Source organism: Chiloscyllium plagiosum, unplaced genomic scaffold (genome assembly GCF_037043375.1).
Source record: "Chiloscyllium plagiosum isolate Xiang-an unplaced genomic scaffold, Cpla_swu_hap1 HiC_scaffold_53X, whole genome shotgun sequence".
NCBI lineage: Eukaryota > Metazoa > Chordata > Chondrichthyes > Orectolobiformes > Hemiscylliidae > Chiloscyllium > Chiloscyllium plagiosum.
In genome coordinates, this window is record NW_028270191.1 from 9175083 (window position 1) to 9188010 (window position 12928).

The 12928-nt window shown below is 48.3% G+C and overlaps 1 protein-coding gene across 3 annotated transcripts in view; it reads right to left on the bottom strand.

Moving 5' to 3' along the window:
- The window catches only part of LOC122543431 (beta-1,4 N-acetylgalactosaminyltransferase 1-like), a 107674-nt gene that overhangs the window by 12343 nt on the left and 82403 nt on the right, over positions 1-12928 (bottom strand). For all 3 annotated transcript variants that reach the window (XM_087985446.1, XM_087985445.1, XM_087985447.1), the window contains one exon: positions 11744-11884. In XM_087985446.1, coding sequence (XP_087841572.1) covers positions 11744-11884 — 141 coding nt within the window. The remainder of the gene's footprint in view (positions 1-11743; positions 11885-12928) is intronic.

Below are 12928 nucleotides of genomic sequence, written 5' to 3' on the forward strand. Positions count from 1 at the left end.
CATAGTGCCCAGGGATGTACAGGTTAGGGTGGATTGGCCATGCTAAATTGTCCCATAGTGCCCAGGGATGTACAGGTTAGGGTGGATTGGCCATGCTAAATTGTCCCATAGTGTCCAGGGATGTGTAGGTTAGGGTGGATTGGCGATGCTAAATTGTCCCATAGTGCCCAGGGATGTGCAGGTTAGGGTGGATAGGCCATGCTAAATTGTCCCATCGTACCCAGGGATGTGCAGGTTAGGGTGGATTGGCCATGCTAAATTGTCCCATAGTGTCCAGGGATGTGCAGGTTAGGGTGGATTGGCCATGCTAAATTGTCCCATAGTGCCCAGGGATATGCAGGTTAGGGTGGGATTGGCCATGCTAAATTGTCCCATAGTGCCCAGGGATGTGCAGGTTAGGGTGGGATTGGCCATGCTAAATTGTCCAATAGTGCCCAGGTATGTGCAGGTTAGCGTGGGATTGGCCGTGCTAAATTGTCCCATAGTGCACAGGGATGTGCAGGTTAGGGTGGATTGGCCGTGCTAAATTGTCCCATAGTGCCCAGGGATGTGCAGGTTAGGGTGGGATTGGCCATGCTAAATTGTCGCATAGTGCCCAGGGATGTGCAGGTTAGGGTGGGATTGGCCATGCTAAATTGTCCCATAGTGCCCAGGGATGTGCAGGTTAGGGTGGATTGGCCATGCTAAATTGTCCCATGGTGCCCAGGGATGTGCAGGTTAGGGTGGATTGGCCATGCTAAATTGTCCCATAGTGTCCAGGGATGTGCAGGTTAGGGTGGATTGGCCATGCTAAATTGTCCCATAGTGTCCAGGGATGTGCAGGTTAGGGTGGATTGGCCATGCTAAATTGTCCCATAGTGCCCAGGGATGTGCAGGTTAGGGTGGATTGGCCATGCTAAATTGTCCCATAGTGCCCAGGAATGTGTAGGTTAGGGTGGATTGGCCATGCTAAATTGTCCCATAGTGTCCAGGGATGTGTAGGTTAGGGTGGATTGGCCATGCTAAATTATCCCATAGTGCCCAGGGATGTGCAGGTTAGGGTGGATTGGCCATGCTAAATTGTCCCATAGTGCCCAGGGATGTGCAGGTTAGGGTGGATTGGCCATGCTAAATTGTCCCATAGTGCCCAGGGATGTGCAGGTTAGGGGGGATTGGCCATGCTAAATTGTCCCATAGTGTCCAGGGATGTGCAGGTTAGGGTGGATTGGCCATGCTAAATTGACCCATAGTGTCCAGGGATGTGCAGGTTAGGGTGGATTGGCCGTGCTAAATTGTCCCATAGTGCCCAGGGATGTGCAGGTTAGGGTGGGATTGGCCATGCTAAATTGTCGCATAGTGCCCAGGGATGTGCAGGTTAGGGTGGGATTGGCCATGCTAAATTGTCCCATAGTGCCCAGGGATGTGCAGGTTAGGGTGGATTGGCCATGCTAAATTGTCCCATGGTGCCCAGGGATGTGCAGGTTAGGGTGGATTGGCCATGCTAAATTGTCCCATAGTGTCCAGGGATGTGCAGGTTAGGGTGGATTGGCCATGCTAAATTGTCCCATAGTGTCCAGGGATGTGCAGGTTAGGGTGGATTGGCCATGCTAAATTGTCCCATAGTGCCCAGGGATGTGCAGGTTAGGGTGGATTGGCCATGCTAAATTGTCCCATAGTGCCCAGGGATGTGCAGGTTAGGGTGGATTGGCCATGCTAAATTGTCCCATAGTGTCCAGGGATGTGTAGGTTAGGGTGGATTGGCCATGCTAAATTATCCCATAGTGCCCAGGGATGTGCAGGTTAGGGTGGATTGGCCATGCTAAATTGTCCCATAGTGCCCAGGGATGTGCAGGTTAGGGTGGATTGGCCATGCTAAATTGTCCCATAGTGCCCAGGGATGTGCAGGTTAGGGTGGATTGGCCATGCTAAATTGACCCATCGTGTCCAGGGATGTGCAGGTTAGGGTGGATTGGCCATGCTAAATTGTCCCATAGTGCCCAGGGATGTGCAGGTTAGGGTATATTGGCCATGCTAAATTGTCCCATAGTGCCCAGGGATGTGCAGGTTAGGGTGGGATTGGCCATGCTAAATTGTCCCATAGTATCCAGGGATGTGCAGGTTAGGGTGGATTGGCCATGCTAAATTGTCCCATAGTGCCCAGGGATGTGCAGGTTAGGGTTGGATTGGCCATGCTAAATTGTCCTATAGTGCCCAGGGATGTGCAGGTTAGGGTGGGATTGGCCATGCTAAATTGTCCCATAGTGCCCAGGGATGTGCAGGTTAGGGTGGGATTGGCCGTGCTAAATTGTCCCATAGTGCCCAGGGATGTGCAGGTTAGGGTGGATTGGCCGTGCTAAATTGTCCCATAGTGCCCAGGGATGTGCAGGTTAGGGTGGGATTGGCCATGCTAAATTGTCCCATAGTGCCCAGGGATGTGCAGGTTAGGGTGGATTGGCCATGCTAAATTGTCCCATAGTGTCCAGGGATGTGCAGGTTAGGGTGGATTGGCCATGCTAAATTGTCCCATAGTGTCACAGGGATTTGTAGGCTAGGTGGGTTAGCCATGGGAAATCAGGGTTGCAAGGTGGGGTGGGTGGGGGGTCTGGATGGGATGCTCTTCAGAGGGTCAATGTGGACTCGATGGACCGAATTGCCTGCTTCCACACTGTGAGGATTATAGAAGTCCTCGAGGCGGAAGTAGGTCTTACAGCCCATCTAGTCTGCTCTGCCATTTCATGACATCATGGCTGGTCTGATCATCCCCAACTCCACTCTCCTGCCTTTTCCCCATCACCCCTCCATTCCCCTTCCTGATTAAACATCTCTCTGTCTCAGCCTTGAATATACTCACTGACCCAGCCCGGACAGCCCTCTGTGGGAAAGAATTCCACAGACTCACTCCCCTCTTTCTCTGCCTTTTTTTGTGTGCTCCCTTATTCTGAGATGATACTCTCTGCTCATATACTCTCCCATCAGGGAAATTATCTTTCTGGATCTACTCTGTCAAGTAGAGAATTTCATGTTTTAATAAGGTCACCTCTCATTTTTCTAAACACCAATGAGTATAGGCCCAACCTACGCAACCTCTCTTCCTAAGACAGACCCTCCAAACCAAGAATTAGCTGAGTGACCCTTCTCTGGACTGCCTCCAATGTAATCTTTCTGACCCGGTGGTACGAGGTAGTGAGGGCAGGAATAGGAGGATAGAGCAGATGAATGCATGGCTGAGGAGCTGGTGTAAGGGAGAAGGATTCATATTTTTGGATCATTGGAATCTCTTTTAGGGTAGAAGTGACCTGTACAAGAAGGATGGATTGCACCTAAATTGTAAGGGGACTAGCAGGGAGATTTGCTAGAGCTGCTCGGGAGGATTTAAACTCGTAAGGTGGGGGCGGGGGTGGGACCCAGGGAGATAGTGAGGAAAGAGATCGATCTGAGATGGGTACAGCTGAGAACAAAAGTGAGTCAAGCAGTCAGGGACAAGGTAGGACTAATAAATTAAACTGCATTCATTTCAATGCAAGGGGGCTAACAGGGAAGGCAGATGAACTCAGGGCAGGGTTAGGAACATGGGACTGGGATATCATAGCAATTACAGAAACATGGCTCAGGGATGGGCAGGACTGGCAGCTTAATGTTCCACGATACAAATGCTACAGGAAGGATAGAAAGGGAGCTAACAGAGGAGGGGGAGTGGCATTTTTGATAAGGGATAGCATTACAGCTGTGCTAAGGGAGGATATTCCTGGAATTACATCCAGGGACGGTATTTGGGTGGAACTGAGAAATAAGAAAGGGATGATCACCTTATTGGGATTATATTATAGACCCCCGAATAGTCAGAGGGAAATTGAGAAACAAATTTGTAAGGGGATCTCTGTTACCTGTAAGAATAATAGGGTAGTTATGGTTGGGGATTTTAACTTTCCAAACATAGACTGGGACTGTCATTGTGTTAAGAGTTTAGATGGAGAGGAATTTGTTAAGTGTGTACAAGAAAACTTTCTGATTCAGTATGTGGATGTACCTACTAGAGAAGGTGCAAAACTTGACCTACTCTTGGGAAATAAGGCAGGGCAGGTGACTGAGGTGTCAGTGGGGGAGCACTTTGGGGCCAGTGACCATAATCCTATTAGATTTAAAATAGTGATGGAAAAGGATAGACCAGATCTAAAAGTTGAAGTTCTAAATTGGAGAAAGGCCAATTTTGATGGTATTAGACAAGAACTTTCAAAAGCTGATTGGGGGCAGATGTTCGCAGGTAAAGGGACGGCTGGAAAATGGGAAGCCTTCAGAAATGAGATAACGAGAATCCAGAGAAAGTATATTCCTGTCAGGGTGAAAGGGAAGGCTGGTAGGTATAGGGAATGCTGGATGACTAAAGAAATTGAGGGTTTGGTTAAGAAAAAGAAGGAAGCATGTGTCAGGTATAGACAGAATAGATCGAGTGAATCCTTAGAAGAGTATAAAGGAAATAGGAGTATACTTAAGAGGGAAATCAGGAGGGCAAAAAGGGGACATGAGATAGTTTTGGCAAATAGAGTTAAGGAGAATCCAAAGGGTTTTTACAAATACATTAAGGACAAAAGGGTAACTAGGGAGAGAATAGGGCCCCTCAAAGATCAGCAAGGCAGCCTTTGTGTGGAGCCGCAGAAAATGGGGGAGATACTAAACGAGTATTTTGCATCAGTATTTACTGTGGAAAAGGATGTGGAAGATACAGACTGTAGGGAAATAGATGGTGACATCTTGAAAAATGTCCAGATTACAGAGGAGGTAGTGCTGGATGTCTTGAAACACATAAAGGTGGATAAATCCCCAGGACCTGATCAGGTGTACCCTAGAACTCTGTGGGAAGCTCGGGAAGTGATTGCTGGGCCTCTTGCTGAGATATTTGTATCATCGATAGTCACAGGTGAGGTGCCGGAGACTGGAGATTGGCAAACGTGGTGCCACTGTTTAAGAAGGGTGGTAAGGACAAGCCAGGGAACTATAGACCAGTGAGCCTGACATCGGTGGTGGGCAAGTTGTTGGAGGGAATCCTGAGGGACAGGATGTACATGTATTTGGAAAGGCAAGGACTGATTAGGGATAGTCAACATGGCTTTGTGCATGGGAAATCATGTCTCACAAGCTTGATTGAGTTTTTTGAAAAAGTAACAAAGAAGATTGATGAGGGCAGAGTAGTAGATATGATCTATATAGACTTCAGTAAGGCGTTCGACAAGGTTCCCCATGGGAGACTGGTTAGCAAGGTTAGGTCTCATGGAATACAGGGAGAACTAGCCACTTGGATACAGAACTGGCTCAAAGGTAGAAGACAGAGGATGGTGGTGGAGGGTTGTTTTTCAGACTGGAGGCCTGTGACCAGTGGAGTGCCACAAGGATCGGTGCTGGGTCCTCTGCTTTTTGTCATTTACATAAATGATTTGGATGCGAGCATAAAAGGTGTATAGTTAGTAAGTTTGCAGATGACACCAAAATTGGAGGTGTAGTGGACAGCGAAGAGGGTTACCTCACAGAACAACAGGATCTGGACCAGATGGGCCAATGGGCTGAGAAGTGGCAGATGGAGTTTAATTCAGATAAATGCGAGGTGCTGCATTTTGGGAAAGCAAATCTTAGCAGGACTTATACACTTAATGGTAAGGTCCTAGGGAGTGTTGCTGAACAAAGAGACCTTGGAGTGCAGGTTCATAGGTCCTTGAAAGTGGAGTCGCAGGTAGATAGGATAGTGAAGAAGGCATTTGGTATGCTTTCCTTTATTGGTCAGAGTATTGAGTACAGGAGTTGGGAGGTCATGTTGCGGCTGTACAGGACATTAGTTAGGCCACTGTTGGAATATTGCGTGCAATTCATACAGGAGGGAGACCAGAAAGATGTTGTGAAACTTGAAAGGGTTCAGAAAAGATTTACAAGGATGTTGCAAGGGTTTGAGGATTTGAGCTACAGGGAGAGGCTGAACAGGCTGGGGCTGTTTTCCCTGGAGCATTGGATGCTGAGGGGTGACCTTATAGAGGTTTATAAGATCATGAGGGACAGGGATAGGATAAATAGACAAAGTCTTTTCCCTGGGATCGGGGAGTCCAGAACTAAAGGGCATACATTTAGGGTGAGAGGGGAAAGATATAAAAGAAGCCTAAGGGGCAACATTTTCACACAGAGGGTGGTATGTGTATGGAATGAGCTGCCAGCGGATGTGGTGGAGGCTGGTACAATTGCAACATTTAAGAGGCATTTGGATGGGTATATGACTAGGAAGGGTTTGGAGAGATATGGGCCGGATGCTGGCAGGCGGGACTAGATTGGATTGGGATATCTGGTCGGCATGGACAGGTTGGACCGAAGGGTCTGTGTCCACGCTGTACATCTCTATGACTCTAATTGGGGGCTGTAGAATGTTCAGCACCATTTGCAACTCGTCAGACACTGTCAAGTGACAAGTAATTTTCATGCCACACAAAGCTAGGCAATGACCATCTCTAATGAGGGAAAATCTAACCACTGCCCCATGACACTCAATGGTGTTACCATCACTGAATCCCCTCCTATCAGCATAGCAGGAGCTACCATTGACCAGAAACTCAATTGGACTAACCATATAAACACAGTGGCTACAAGACCAGGTCAGAAGTTAGGAAGGCTACAATGGGTAACTCCCCACCTGTCTTCCCAAAGCCTGTCCCACCATCTACAAGGCACAAGTCAGGAGGGTGAGGGAATACTCCCCACTTGCCCCTGGATGGGGGAGGTCCAACAACACTCAAGTAGCTCGACACCATCCAGGACAAAGCAGCCGCTTGATTGGCCCCACATCCACAAACACCCACTCCCTCCCCCCACCGACGCTCAGTAGCAGCAGTGTGTACCATCTACAAGGTGCCCTGCAGATATTCACCAAAGACCCTCAGACAGCACCTTCCAAACCCACTACCACTTCCATCTAGAAGGACAAGGGCAGCAGATACATGGGAACACCAGCCCCTCCGAGCCCCACACCATCCTGACTTGGAAATATATTGCTGTTCCTTCAGTGTCGCTGGGTCAAAATCCTGGAATTCCCACCCTCAGGGCATTGTGGGTCAACCCACAGCACATGCACCGCAGCGATTCAAGATGGCAGCTCACCCCCACCTTCTCAAGGGAGCAATTAGGGACGGGGAAATAAATGCTCGGCCCAGGCAGTGACACCCACATGCCACGAATGAATAAATTTAAAGTAACAGTCATCCCGATTGCAGAGGAACTAATTCTGAGGAATAAAGGGAGCATCAGGAAACATTGGTACGATTATCGAATGGGAAGAAATTGGGTGAGGGGGAAAAAAAACAGACGATGGGGGGACGTTCAGGTCAGTCTGAGACTGAAAACAACACCTCAGGTGGATAAGAATAAAACAAAAAAATGAATGGAATTAGAAATTTAAAGGCAAGAGTCATAGAATCTTCTTTCTGAGGCAAAATATAGTGGTGAGTCTGTATCAACCTTGTTTGACCATAGCTGGAGCACTGTATGCTGGTCTGAGCTTTGCACTACAGGAAGATACTCAAAGCTTGGGAGAAGATTTGTAGCTCAGGTGCTCATTGTTGTGGTTCTTGGTCTGTGTGTGTTTGGCTTTCCTGTACAGAGAACACCGAACGGAGAATTCACCACTAAGGTACACAGGAAAGCCACACACACAGACCAAGTCCTGAACTATGAAAGCAACCACCACAACACACACAAAAGAAGTTGCATCAAGACATTGTTCAAAAGGGCCACAACACACTGCAGCACACCAGAACTGCAAAAAGAGGAAGAAGAATACCTCTACAATGTATTCGCCAAAAACGGATACCCGCGCAATTTCATCGACAGATGCCTAAGGGAAAGACAATGGAACGAGGACATGCCGCAACCCAAAGGATTAGCCACACTACCATACATCAGGAGCATCTCCGAACTGACAGCCAGACTACTGCGACCACTAGACTCATAACAGTACACAAACCAACAGCCACACTCAGACAACAACTCACCAGGACGAAGGACCCGATACCCAGCATGAGCAAAACCAACATAGTATACAAAATCCCATGCAAGGACTGCACAAACACTACATAGGACAAACAGGAAGACAGCTAACGATCCACATCCATGAACACCAACTAGCCACGAAATGACACGACCAGCAATCCTTAGTAGCCACACACGCAGATGACAAGCAACATGAGTTCGACTGGGACAACACTACTATTATAGGACAAGCCAAACAGAACAGCCAGGGAATTCCTAGAGGCATGGCACTCATCCACAGATTCAATCAATAAGCACATTGACCTGGACCCAATATACCGGCCACTGCAGTGGACAGCTGGAACTGACAACCGGAAGCGACAGAAACAAACCACTATAAATAGCCAGAGACTATTTCCCAGGGCAGAAATGACTAACACGAGGGGTCATAGTTTTAAGCTGGTTGGAGGAAAGTATAGAGGGGATGTCAGAGGCGGGTTCTTTACACAGAGAGTTGAGAGAGCATGGAATGCGTTGCCAGCAGCAGTTGTGGAAGCAAGGTCACTGGGGACATTTAAGAGACTGCTGGACATACATATGGTCACAGAAATTTGAGGGTGCATACATGAGGATCAGTGGTCGGCACAACATCGTGGGCTGAAGGGCCTGTTCTGTGCTGTACTGTTCTATGTTCTGTGTTCTATGTACTACAAATGCCGGAGGAAAGATCACAGAAGCGCTTCACAGGAGGCTCCCAAGCACTGAGGATGTCACCTAGACAGGGGACGAAACGTCTGCAACACAAATTCCCAGCTCGACGAACAGAACCATAACAGGAAGATAATTGAGGAAATGGTTAGGATAGGGAACAGATTCATTTGGATCACGCCAACTGTGAGGAGGATACAAATACTTGACAACTCAAGGCTGTTTCAAGGGCAGCACAGTGGCTCAGTGGTTAGCACAGCTGCCTCACAGCGCCAGGAACCCGGGTTCAATTCCAGCCTCGGGCGACTGTCTGTGTGGAGCTTGCATTATCTCCCTGTGTCTGCGTGGGTTTGCTCCAGTTCCTCCCACAGTCACAAAGATGTGCAGGTTAGGGTGAATTGGCCACGCTAAATTGCCCGTAGTGTTAGGTGCATTAGTCAGGGGTTAATATAGGGTAGGGGAATTGGTCTGGGTGGCTTGCTCTTCGGAGGGTCAGTGTGGACTTGCTGGACCGAAGGGCCTGTTTCCAAACTGTAGGAAATCTAATCTAATCTTCATAAGGACAGAGAGAAGTAACTGAGGATTGATGGATGTGTTAAAGTTGTGAAAGGGTGGACCTATTCACAATGATTGAGTGGTTCTGGAATAACGGTATAGAGTTATTAAACGTAACAGCCTTAGAAAAGAGAGCGAGAGAAATGTTTCTACTCAGGAACGTGAGGGTGCAGCATTCACCCTGAATTAATGATTGGAGCAGAAACCAAGGGTCAGTTCGCGAGGTGGTTGGAGGGAACGGGAATGAGGAAGAGGTCAGTGCCGGAGATTCAGACTACTCGTGCGGACCAACACAGACTGGCTGATTGGAAAAGCCTGCTCCTATCTTGTCATGGCCACGTGCAAGCTAACGTTGGGAAGAACCAGTGCGGCAACCTTATCGGTGAACTAAATCTTCAAGATGGTGGGCCTCGTTTCGCAATGGGATCTGAGCCAGAGTGCTGACTTAGAGGTTTGGGGAAGCATGACGGCTCAAAAGATTTAAGGAGAGAGGCACGGTGCCAAGTGACTTGGAGTAACAACTTAGTGAGGGGCAGAAGGGTACCTTGGCATTGAGCTCAAAGGAAAGAGTGAGGAAGATGGTCAAGAGTGGGGGTTTCAAACGGGTACGAGGCCAGAGGAAGCAGAGACCTGGATGAGTGCCACCCTGCATCTCTGGCGCTGTGGGTGAAATAAGTGCAGCCCGACAGGGTCGTTTTTGGATGACAGACCAGCCATTATTGATGAGCCAACTCATGGATAGCAAGGGTGTCACTGTTGGGGCAACTCAAAAGGAGTGGAGAAGGGGACAGAGCAAGGAAGGGGACAGTTAACATCTGAGGATCATATCCCAAGATGTCGGCGGAGTAGGACACTTCAGACAGAGCTTGCCCGCTCCATCTGCTTCCTTTCTCTTTTTTATTCTCCCGGCATCAGACTCCCAGCCTTGGACTCAGTGCAGGCCCAGCGAGGCGGCCTGGCAGGGCAATCTCCTGGCCTAGCATGGTGGTCTCTCGGCCTGGCGTGGCGATCTCTCACTGGTCCATTGGGGTGGACTTTCAGCCTAACATGGAGGTCTTTTGGCCTAGTGTGGCGGTCTCTCAGCCTGGCATGGCGGTCTTTCGGCGGTATGTGGCAGTCTCTCGGGCCCAGTGTGGCTTCAGCGTGGACTTCCAGTCTTGAGGTGATTCCTTGAAGTGCAGTTCCACCGTCGCTAAGCACTTAAGAAAGACCGTAATGTTTGAACTTTCAGCTTTATTTCTTTATTTTCTACCAAAAATTACTGCAGTGTTTAACTTTTAACTTTATTCTTTCTTTCTATCTTGCTCTTATGATTCTGTATCTAGGTACTTGTACCTAAGATGGTGTCATGTGTGGCCACATTCTCCTGTACTCTGTACAACTCACATTTCCTGTACTACTTCCCACTGTACTCCTGCACTTTCATACATCTGAGTGGGGAGCCACATTTCAAAAGGCAGCAGATTTAGAACATCACTAAGTGCTGTCCCACATGTCACTGACCATTACAGCTTTGAGTTCTATCTCTCAACCAGAGAGTTTGCTGAATCTATCCTTCAGTACGCAGCAGGAAGAAAGGCATCTATCTGTGGCCTGGTGCTCTGAACCGGTTCAGTACAGCCTGGGCCAGGACTTCAAACCATCCCCCTCGAGTATAAAGATTGTACAACAGGGTCACTTATCCACATTGAAACCAAGGTACGCTAACCTGCAGGGAGTTGGGAAGGAAGAGGGTGTGGGCAAGGGTCACTGTGTCAAGAACACTGTGGAAAAGGCATGTGAGTCAATGCGTGCCATACTGGCTTCAATAAATCCAAATCGGTAAGGCTATATCTGAGTTGGTGTTAATAATGTATCAGCTGAAAATGTGTTGCTGGAAAAGTGCAGCAGGTCAGGCAGCATCCAAGGAGCAGGAGAATCGACGTTTCGGGCATGAGCCCTTCTTCAGGAATGCAGGAGAATTGACGTTTCCTGTACTACTTCCCACTGTACTCCTGCACTTTCGTACATCTGAGTGGGAAGGGCTCATGCCCGAAACGTCGATTCTCCTGCTCCTTGGATGCTGCCTGACCTGCTGCGCTTTTCCAGCAACACCATTTTCAGCTCTGATCTCCAGCATCTGCAGTCCCCACTTTCTCCTGAATAATGTATTACTTAATGTGAAATGAGCATATCAAAGCAATGCTACACAAACCATTATCCTTCCAGTGACCAGTTCCTCTGTAACCCAAATGACATGTCAACCACATTCTCTGCAACAGTCACGCCCATTTCACAAACTGGAACAATCGGTCCTTCCCCAAAGTAAGGCTTTAGCTGACGGAGCAGCGGGTAAGTGTGATTCTAGATTGTGGAAATTAGGATGGTCCCAGATGGACAAGAAAGAAGATGTCAGCAGTAGATGCCAGTTGGAAACATGATTCCCAATAACAAAGTTGTTCCACAACCAGCGAAAACGGCAAAGCTTTCCGGCTGGCTAGTGCCGAGATCGGTGTGGCCATCTTACCAAATCCAGTGTTGTCTTCTCCAAGATGTTCACCAGCTTTTCCAGCTTGGTGTTTGCAGTGAAAATGAAGTCATCGTCGACCCAGAGCAGATATTTCGTTGTGACTTGGGAAATCGCCAAGTTGCGCCCAGCAAACCAGCCCTGCAGAGAGAAAAAGACATTGATCAGATTCCACAGAATTCAGAATAGCTGCACAAAGGCTCTCGTTACATGCCCTGCTCCCTTTGGGAAAAGCAAACATCACGGGATATCGCTTGCTCCGAGGGATCCCTTTTCTGGAACTGACTCCACCTCCCCACCTCACTTAGATTAGTTTAGATTACATTACAGTGTGGAAACAGGCCCTTCGGCCCAACAAGTCCACACCGACCCGCCGAAGCACAACCCACCCAGACCCCTACATTTACCCCTTATCTAACACTACAGGCAATTTAGCATGGCCAATTCACCTGACCTGCACATCTTTGGACTGTGGGAGGAAACCGGAGCACCCGGAGGAAACCCACGCAGACACGGGGAGAATGTGCAAATTCCACACATACAGTCAACACAGAGAGTCTCTCCACACAGAGACTTGCTTCGAATCGAGTCGTATCTGGCGACAGGATCGAAAGGGCGAGTGAAGCAGGGGTGACGCATTATTTTCTCGACTGAGACACTATGGTTCATGAAATGGAGTTGTTTAAGCCTCCCCCAGATTGAGATAAAAGCAACATTTCCTCTGCTGTCATTATCTCCAATATTAACTGAGCTCGGGTAGAATCGCTTATAAATTTCCTCCTTATTGACAGGCATTCTGTGGCGGAGGCTACCAGGGGAAATTCAAATGCAGTATATCACTGATTGATTAGAGTGGAAAAGGTTGCTCAAAGATTGAAGTAATTGCAAAGTACTTCACTGGAAACATAATCGCAGGTCCTCTAAAATCCACTTGTGGTGAGGAACTCACGGTCTCCCCCTTATCCTGGATGCCCGATGCTGACAGAAAGAGAGATGCTTTTTGCTCAGAATCAATGTAACTGAGAGCCCATTAAAGCAGGACATAAACGTTACCATACAGTGATCTCAAAGCGATAGCCACAATAACTGGCTTTTAGGCAGCAACTTTAATGTAATAAAACCTCCCAAGGTGCTTTGCAGGAACAATTCTCGTCCAGGGCCCGACTCCACGCAGGGAGACGAGTG